This window comes from Bufo bufo, unplaced genomic scaffold (assembly GCF_905171765.1).
Source record: "Bufo bufo unplaced genomic scaffold, aBufBuf1.1, whole genome shotgun sequence".
Classification (NCBI taxonomy): domain Eukaryota; kingdom Metazoa; phylum Chordata; class Amphibia; order Anura; family Bufonidae; genus Bufo; species Bufo bufo.
The window spans coordinates 180,263-190,484 of NW_024400395.1; the positions used below are offsets into that span (position 1 = coordinate 180,263).

General features: G+C 47.5%; 1 protein-coding gene across 1 annotated transcript; it reads left to right on the forward strand.

The window, feature by feature from the left end:
- The first annotated feature begins 1,225 nt into the window (after positions 1 to 1,225).
- On the forward strand, positions 1,226 to 1,610 carry LOC120984151 (histone H2B 1.1). The gene has a single exon (XM_040413297.1). It carries the CDS (start codon positions 1,228 to 1,230, stop codon positions 1,606 to 1,608), a length of 381 nt encoding a protein of 126 aa, XP_040269231.1. The 5' UTR covers positions 1,226 to 1,227; the 3' UTR covers positions 1,609 to 1,610.
- The last annotated feature ends 8,612 nt before the right edge of the window (positions 1,611 to 10,222 follow it).

A 10,222-nucleotide genomic window follows, 5' to 3' on the forward strand; every position in this document is an offset into this window, starting at 1 on the left:
CTCCTCACTGGCTGACCACTACTCCCCTAATCATCCTCAATACCATATAACTACTTCACTCATTCTCCTCATTGCCCAACTGCTCTCTGGCCGATCACTACTCCCCCCATCCTCCTCGATGTCTGATCACTACTCCCCTCATCCTCCTCACTGTCTGATCACTACTCCCCCCATCCTCCCGAGTATACGATCACTACTCCCCCCCCCATCCTCCCGATCAGTGGTCTATAATGAGGGAATAATCCGCCTCGGACATGAGGCTTCCATGTATTCACACAATGCGGCAGCTCCGTCCTAGAGAAGGTGGGGGCTCTGAGAAGAGCGGGGGGCGGAGCAGCAGGAGGGGCGGGGCTCATAGCTATTCATTCACTGACCGGGGGCGGAGCAGCAGGAGGGGCGGGGCTCATATCTATTTATTCAGATGAGCCGAGGGCGGAGCTTGTCCACGGCCGCTGAATTCTTACCGGACGGTAATTGAGCGGGAATTTCAAAAGCCAAGGTACTAGTTCTATAGCCCCGCCCCCATAGCCTGCTCAGTATTAACCCGTCAGTGGCCGCCTTCTCCCGCTCCCCACGACCGTCCTACCGGAGAAGGGGAGAACAGTCCCGTATTCACTGTGCGGAGAAGAGCGGCTCCATCGCTGCGCTGGTGTCCAGGGATAGAGCGCACGACCCCCCTGCACGCACAGTACACTCAGCGGCAGCATCACTACCAGCAGGGGGCGGGGCGCAGTGAGGGGCGGTTATCAGCCGAGCAGCGAGGCCGTGATAGACTGAAGAGAGCTGTTAGCCCCGCCCCCGGCTCAGCTGAATGGATGGATGCGAGTTCTGCTCCGCCCCCCGGTTTAGCAGAATGGATGGCTATGAGCCCAGCCCCTCCTGCTGCTCCGCCCTCCGACTCAGCTCTATGAATGGATGTGAGCCCCTCCCTTCTTGCTGCTCCGTTCCCCGGCTCTGCTGAATGGATGTATGTGAGCCACGCCTCTCCTGTTGCTCCGCCCCCGGCTCTGCTGAATGGATGTATGTGAGCCCCGCCCCTCTATTTGCTCCGCCCCCGGCTCAGCGGGATGGATGTGAGGCTGCTAATTGGGAGCAGTGGAGACACCACGTGACCCTCTCCTCCAGTAGATCGGCGCGCAGTCAGCAGCAGCTCATTTGCATGGCCCGTGGTATAAATACCGCCGCGGTGGCAGGAGGAGAACAGACGAGATTTTGTCCTCAGTCAGAATGCCCGAGCCAGCCAAGTCCGCCCCAGCGCCCAAGAAGGGCTCCAAGAAAGCCGTCACCAAGGTCCAGAAGAAGGACGGCAAGAAGCGGAGGAAGAGCAGGAAGGAGAGCTATGCCATCTACGTCTACAAGGTGCTGAAGCAGGTCCACCCCGACACCGGCATCTCCTCCAAGGCCATGGGCATCATGAACTCCTTCGTCAACGACATCTTCGAGCGCATCGCAGGGGAAGCCTCCCGCCTGGCTCACTACAACAAGCGCTCCACCATCACCTCCCGGGAGATCCAGACCGCCGTGCGCCTGCTGCTGCCCGGAGAGCTGGCCAAGCACGCCGTCTCCGAGGGCACCAAGGCCGTCACCAAGTACACCAGCGCCAAGTGAGCGCCGCCCCCCGCACCCAAAGGCTCTTCTCAGAGCCCCCACCCTGTCTCCAGCGGAGCTGCTCCCGGGTCTCCCCGGTGTTCTCACAGTGGCTGCGGTTTTCCTCCCTGTCAGCTAGATGAGATGCGGTAACGCTATCGGAAGTTACAATACAAGCTCCCCTCATCCTCCTCCTCCATGCCCGATCACTACTCCCATCATCCTCCTCAGTGTGGCGCTCCCTGGGGAGAGGCTGTGCGGCCGCTCAGTGCAGGACGGGAGGACGAGGCTCCTACGGGCACATAACGGCTGCGGGGTCCAGAGCTCTGCTATTGGCTGGGAGAGCTCAGGATCTCGTCGCTCATTTGAATTTCCCGCCTATAGTTGAGCTGCTGATTTACAGGTGGAGCCGGTCATGTGACCTGTATCAGCGCCGCTCATTGGCGGGACGGATTAACCCCTCAGTCTCCGAGCACAGCTCGTCTCGTAGCTGCGGTGGAGAACACCCGGGGCTCGGGATTTACAGATTATTGGGGGGTTTCTGTAATGTAGACCTCCGGCTGTACTGAGCACAGGGCGCCGCTGATCTCCTGATGGGCGGGCGGTGTTAACCCCTCAGTGGAATTGTAGCTCCTCCTCCCCGGGAAGATGTGGGCGGCTCTGAGAAGAGCCTTTGTGCTGTGAGGGCGGAGGAGGCGGCGGCAGCATTAACCCCCGAAGCCGTAGAGAGTGCGGCCCTGGCGCTTGAGCGCGTAGACCACGTCCATGGCGGTGACGGTCTTCCTCTTGGCGTGCTCGGTGTAGGTGACGGCGTCCCGGATGACGTTCTCCAGGAAGACTTTCAGCACCCCGCGAGTCTCCTCATAGATGAGGCCGGAGATGCGCTTGACGCCTCCCCTGCGAGCTAGGCGGCGGATGGCAGGCTTGGTGATGCCCTGGATGTTATCACGGAGCACCTTCCTGTGCCGCTTGGCGCCGCCTTTCCCGAGCCCTTTCCCTCCTTTACCGCGACCAGACATCTTCTAGGTGTGAGGAGCAGAGAGCAGTGACTGCTCAGCCCAGAGCCCTCCTTTATATGGAGCATGGGCGGACCTGAAAGAGAACTGCACGGAGAGGAGGCGGCCTTTCTGGGGCGGCCTTTCTGGGGGCGGGGCTGTTCCTGACCTCCAGGCCCCGCCCTCCAGCTCTGATTGGCTGAGCTCAGAAGTGCTGGTGGTTTTCATTTTCCAGCCTCCATGTTACCAGCCTGTAAATTACATCATATCCTTCGCATTAAAATAAAGTCTCTATATTATATTATCAACCTCAACATTATATTACAGCCTCCATACTACCAGCCTCCACATTCTATTACAGCCTCTGCATTACATTACAGCCTCCACCTTACATTACAGCCTCCATATTATATCTATGTTTCTATTACAGTCTCCATATTACATTATCTTCCTCCACATTATATTACAGCCTCCATATTACCAGCCTCTACATTACATTACAGCCTCCATACTACCAGCCTCTATATTACATTACAGCCTCCACATTACATTACCAGGCTCCACATAATATCACAGCCTCCACATTACATTACAGCCTACATATAATATTACAGCTTCCACATTATATTACAGCCTCCATATTATATTATCAACCTCAACATTATATTACAGCCTCCATATTTAAAGCCTCCACATTACATTATAGTCTCCACATTACATCACAGCCTCTATATTATCATCCTCAACATTATATTACAGCCTCCATAATTACAGCATCTACATTATATTACAGCCTCCATATTAATGGCCTCCACATTACATCACAGCCTCCATATTATATTATCAACCTCAACAACATATTATAGCCTCCACATTATATTACAGCCTAAAAATTACCAGCCTCCACATTACATTACAGCCTCCATGTTACATTACCGGCCTCCACATTATATTACAGCCTCCGTATTACCATCCTCTACATTACAGTCTCCATGTGACATTACCAGCCTCCACATTATATTACAGCCTCCATACTAACAGCCTCCACATTACATCACAGCCTCTACATTATATTACAGCCTACATATTACCAGCCTCTGCATTACATTACAGCCCTCAAATTATATTACAGTCTCCATATTACCAGCCTCCATATTATATTATCAACCTCAACAACATATTACAGCCTCTACATTAGATTATAGCCTCCACATTATTTTACAGCCTAAATATTACCAGCCTCCATGTTTTATTACAGCCTCCGTATTAACAGCCTCTACATTACAGTCTCCATGTTAAATTACCGGCCTCCACATTATATTACAGACTCCATATTACCAGCCTCTACATTACATTACAGCCTCCATACTACCAGCCTCCACATTCTATTACAGCCTCTGCATTACATTATAGCCTCCACCTTATATTACAGCCGCCATATTACATCTATGTTTCTATTACAGCCTCCATATTACATTATCTTCCTCCACATTATATTACAGCCTCCATATTACCAGCCTCTACATTACATTACAGCCTCCATACTACCAGCCTCTACATTACAGCCTCCACATTACATTACCAGGCTCCACATAATATCACAGCCTTTCTCATTACATTACAGCCTACATATAATATTACAGCTTCCACATTATATTCCAGCCTCCACATGATATTACAGCCTCTATATTATATTACAGCTTTCACAATATAGTACAGCCTCCATATTATATTATCAACCTCAACATTATATTACAGCCTCCATATTTAAAGCCTCCACATTACATTATAGTCTCCACATTACATCACAGCCTCTATATTATCATCCTCAACATTATATTACAGTCTCCATATTTACAGCATCTACATTATATTACAGCCTCCATATTAATGGCCTCCACATTACATCACAGCCTCCATATTATATTATCAACCTCAGCAACATATTACAGCCTCTACATTACATTATAGCCTCCACATTATATTACAGCCTAAAATTTATCAGCCTCCACATTACATTACAGCCTCCATGTTACATTACCAGCCTCCGTATTACATTCCTCTACATTACAGTCTCCGTGTTACATTACCAGCCTCCACATTATATTACAGACTCCATATTACCGTCCTCTACATTACATCACATCCTAAACATTACAATACTGCCTCCACATTACATCACAGCCTCTACATTATATTACAGCCTTCATATTATATTACAGTCTCCATATTACTAGCTTCCATCTTATATTATCAACCTCAACAACATATTACAGCCTCTACATTAGATTATAGCCTCCACATTATTTTACAGCCTAAATATTACCAGCCTCCATGTTATATTACAGCCTCTGTATTAACGGCCTCTACATTACTGTCTCCATGTTAAATTACCGGCCTCCACATTATATTACAGACTCCATATTACCGGCCTCTACATTACATCACGGCCTAAACATTACATCACAGCCTCCATACTTCCAGCCTTCACATTACATCACAGCCTTAATATTACCAGCCTCTGCATTACATTACAGACTCCAAATTATATTACAGCCTCCACATTATATTGCAGACTCCATATTACCGTCCTCTACATTACATCACAGCCTAAACATTAAGTTACAGCCTCCATATATTCAGCCTCCAGATTACATCACAGCCTCCATATAACTAGCCTCTACATTAAATTACAGCCTCCATACTACCAGCTTCCACATTACATTACAGCCTCTATATTTCATTACTGGCCTACACATTATATTACAGCCTCCATATTACCGGCCTCTACATTACAGTCTCCATATTATATTACATTACTGGCCTCCACATTATATTACAGCCTCTGTATTACCGGCCTCTACATCACAGCTTAAACATTATGTTACAGCCTCCATATTTTCAGCCTCCACATTACATCACAGCCTCCAAATTAATTGACAACCTCCATATTACCAGCCTGTAAATTACATTATATCCTCTGCATTATATTAACACCTCTATATTATATTATTAACCTCAACATTATATTACAGCCTCCTTATTTACAGCCTCCACATTACATTATAGCCTCCAAATGATATTACAGACTTCATACTATATTACAGCCTCCACATAATATTACAGCGTCCATATTACCAGCCTCCACATGATATTACAGCATTCATCTTACAGACTCAACATTATATAACAGCCTCCATATTACCGGCCTCCACATTATATTACAACCTCCACATTACATTACAGCCTCCACATTATAATTACAGCCTCAATATTATATTACAGCCTTCATATTACATTACAGCCTCTATATTATATTACAGCCTCCACATAATATTACAAACTCCATATTACCAAGCCCCACAATATATTAAAGCCTTCACATTACCAGCCTCCACATTATTACAGCCTCCATATTATCAGGCTCCACATGATATTACAGCCTCCATATTACCAAGCTTCACAAGATATTACAGCCTCCCTATTACCAGGCTCCACATTACATTATAGCCTCCATATTATATTACAGCCTTCACATTACATTACAGCCTCCAAATTATATTACAGCCTCCACATTACATTATAGCCTCCATGTTATATTATAGTCTCCACATTACATTATAGCCTCCATATTATATTACAGCCTACATGTTATATTACAGCCTCCACATTACAGCCTCCATATTATATTACTGCTTCCACATTATATTACAGCCTCCATATTATATTACTTCTTCCACATTATATTACAGCCTCCATATTATATTACAGCCTCCACTTTACATTATAGCCTCCATATTATATTACAGCTTCCACATTATATTACAGCCTCCATATTACCAGGCTCCACATTATATTACAGCCTCCACATTACAGCCTCCATATTATATTAAAGCCTCCACATTACATTATAGCCTCCATATTATATTACAGCCTCCACATTACATTATAGCCTCCATATTATATTACAGCCTCCACTTAACATTATAGCCTCCATATTATATTACAGCTTCCACATTATATTACAGCCTCCATATTACCAGGCTCCACATTATATTACAGCCTCCACATTACATTATAGCCTCCATATTATATTACAGCCTCCACATTAAATTACAGCCTCCATATTATATTACAGCTTCCACATTATATTACAGCCTCCATATTACTAGGCTCCACATTACATTACAGCCTCCATATTACCAGGCTTCACATTATATCACAGCCTCCACATTAAATTACAGCCTCCATATTACCAGTCTCCACATGATATTACAGCCTCCATATTATATTACAGCCTTCACATTATATTACAGCCTCCACATTATATTACAGCCTCCATATTATATTATAGCCTTCACATTACATTAAAGCCTCCATATTATATTACAGCCTCCATATTACCAGTCTCCACATGATATTACAGCCTCCACATGATATTACAGCCTCCACATGATATTACAGCCTACAGATTTCAGCCTTCACACTATAGTACAGCCTCCATATTACCAGGCTCCAAATTATATTACAGCCTCCATATTATATTACAGTCTCCACATGATATTATAGCCTCCATATTACCAGTCTCCACATGATATTACAGCCTCCACATTATATTACAGCCTACAGATTTCAGCCTTCACACTATAGTACAGCCTCCATATTACCAGGCGGTCCTCATTAAGGTCTTACTGGGGGAGCAGTTGTGTGTGGGGGGGATGGGGGGGGGGGATAGAAGCATCACCAGCATCATATCCATCAACTTCCGTCTATAATGAGCAGCTTTCTTCAGCCGCCCTCTGAAGAAACCACCCAGCTCCAGCAGCAGGACATCCAGCAGAACCTGAACCAGCAGGCGGTGACATACTTGGACTGCACCCTGTAACCCATGATCCAAGATCTCCTGGACTTCTGGGCATGCAAACTTGATGTGTGGCCCCAACTGGGCGAGTTTTCCATGGACATGCTTCCCTGCCCGGCCAGAGCGGGTGCTCTGTGCGGCGGGGGGCACAGATACCCCTGAGAGAACTCGCCTTTCCTTCCAAAATGTTTAGTGACAAATAGAGTTGAGCGGACACCTGGATGTTCGAGTTCGGCCGAACTTCACAAAAAAGTTCAAGTTCGGGACCCGAACTTGACCCCGAACCCAAACCCCATTGAAGTCAATGGGGACAATGAATGCCACCAACAGCGCGTCTACCAGCGTGCGCTTGTACTCGCGCATTGTCACGGATGGTGTACAGGAAACAAGACAATACCATATAAACAATGTCTCTCTGGATCCACAACTAAGGAACAAAGGGAGACCCCTGCAATAGAGCTGCCGCTCAGCCTATGCGAACACCCCAAAGGTGGATGGCCGCATATCCACGTTCCTCGGCTATCTATTACCTGAAGACCCTACAATAGTGAAGGGACACGACCACCGGCTCCCTACACTGACACGGAGGGAGTCAGGGTCACCTGGATCCAGAAAAGACAAAAACATAAATACATAAACAGCACTTATCTGCAGACGACTGACGACTGAGGACTGGGAACTGGGAACTGGGAACAGCATGCACACACACTCCAGGAAGTTGTATCAGCCGCACACTACTGCATTATGGGGAGGAACTTAAAGGGTAGCGATCAGTCTGACTGCATGACAGCTGAGATAGACTAACGAGATGAGAAACTAAACCAAAACAAAGAAATTCAAGGAGGAGGATCTGAGAAGCTCCTGTGAGCGCTTCTCAGCTGTCTGGCTGTGACAGTACCCCTCCCTCTAGGAGTGGACTCCGGACACTCAGGGCCCACCTTCTCAGGATGGGACCTATGGAAAGCCCTGATGAGACGAGAGGCCTTAATGTCCTTCACTGGGACCCACATCCTCTCCTCAGGACCATAACCCTCCCAATGAACGAGGTACTGGAGGGAACCGCGGACAAGACGAGAATCCGCAATCCTAGAGACCTGAAATTCAAGATTTCCATCAACCATAATCGGAGGAGGAGGCAAAGGCGAGGGTACAATAGGTTGAACATAAGGTTTCAATATGGACTGATGAAAAACATTATGGATCTTCCAAGTCTGAGGAAGATCAAGACGGTAGGCAACAGGATTGATGACAGACAGGATCTTGTAAGGCCCAATAAACCTAGGACCCAACTTCCAGGAGGGAACCTTCAATTTGATATTCTTGGTAGACAACCACACCAGATCACCAACATTCAGGTCCGGACCAGGCACACGTCTCTTATCCGCCACACGCTTATATCTCTCACTCATGCTCTTTAGATTATCCTGAATCTTTTGCCAAATAGATGACAAAGACGAGGAGAATCTGTCCTCATAAGGCAAACCAGAAGAGCCCTCTCCCGAGAAAGTCCCAAACTGCGGATGGAACCCATATGCACCAAAAAATGGTGACTTATCAGAGGACTCCTGACGACGGTTATTTAAAGCAAACTCAGCAAGGGACAAAAAAGAACACCAATCCTCCTGATTCTCCGCCACAAAACAGCGCAGATATGTCTCCAGATTCTGATTGACACGCTCTGTCTGGCCATTCGACTGCGGATGGAAAGCAGAAGAGAATGACAACCGAACCCCCAAGCGAGAACAGAAAGCCTTCCAGAATCTGGAAACAAACTGCGTGCCCCTATCAGAGACTATGTCTGAAGGAATCCCATGCAATTTGACAATGTGGTCAACAAATGCCTGCGCCAGCGTCTTAGCATTGGGCAAACCAGGGAAAGGGATAAAATGCACCATTTTGCTAAAACGGTCCACCACCACCAGAATCACAGACTTCCCCGAGGAACGAGGCAAGTCCGTTATGAAGTCCATGGACAGATGTGTCCAAGGACGGGAAGGAATGGGCAAAGGAAGGAGAGGACCTGATGGCCGTGAATGAGGGACCTTGGCACGAGCGCAAGTCTCGCAAGCTGCCACAAAACCCTCAACCGACTTACGAAGCGCAGGCCACCAGAATCTCCGAGCGATGAGATCCAGTGTGGCTCTTGCCCCCGGGTGCCCAGCAAGGACCGTGTCGTGGTGTTCTTTAAAAATCTTGTGTCTCAAAGCGAGAGGCACAAACAACCTCCCAGGAGGACAAGGATCAGGAGCTTCTGACTGGGCTGCCTGCACCTCTGCCTCCAATTCAGGAAAAAGAGCAGAGACCACCACACCTTCAGCCAAAATGGGACCCGGGTCTTCAAAGTTCCCCCCTCCCGGAAAACAACGTGACAGGGCATCTGCCTTCACATTCTTAACCCCAGGGCGGAACGTAACAACAAAATTAAACCTTGAAAAGAACAAAGACCATCTGGCCTGTCACGGGTTCAGACGCTTGGCTGACTCCAAGTAGGCCAGATTTTTATGGTCAGTAAACACGGTAATAGGGTGTCTGGCTCCCTCTAGCCAATGGCGCCATTCCTCAAAAGCCAACTTGATGGCCAACAATTCCCTATCTCCCACATCATAATTTCTCTCTGCGGAGGAGAGCTTCTTTGAGAAAAAGGCACACGGTTGCCATTTGGCAGGAGAGGAACCCTGAGACAAGACCGCACCCAGCCCTACCTCAGAAGCATCAACCTCAACTATGAAGGGTAAGGAAACATCAGGTTGTACTAGGATGGGAGCGGAAGCAAAACTCT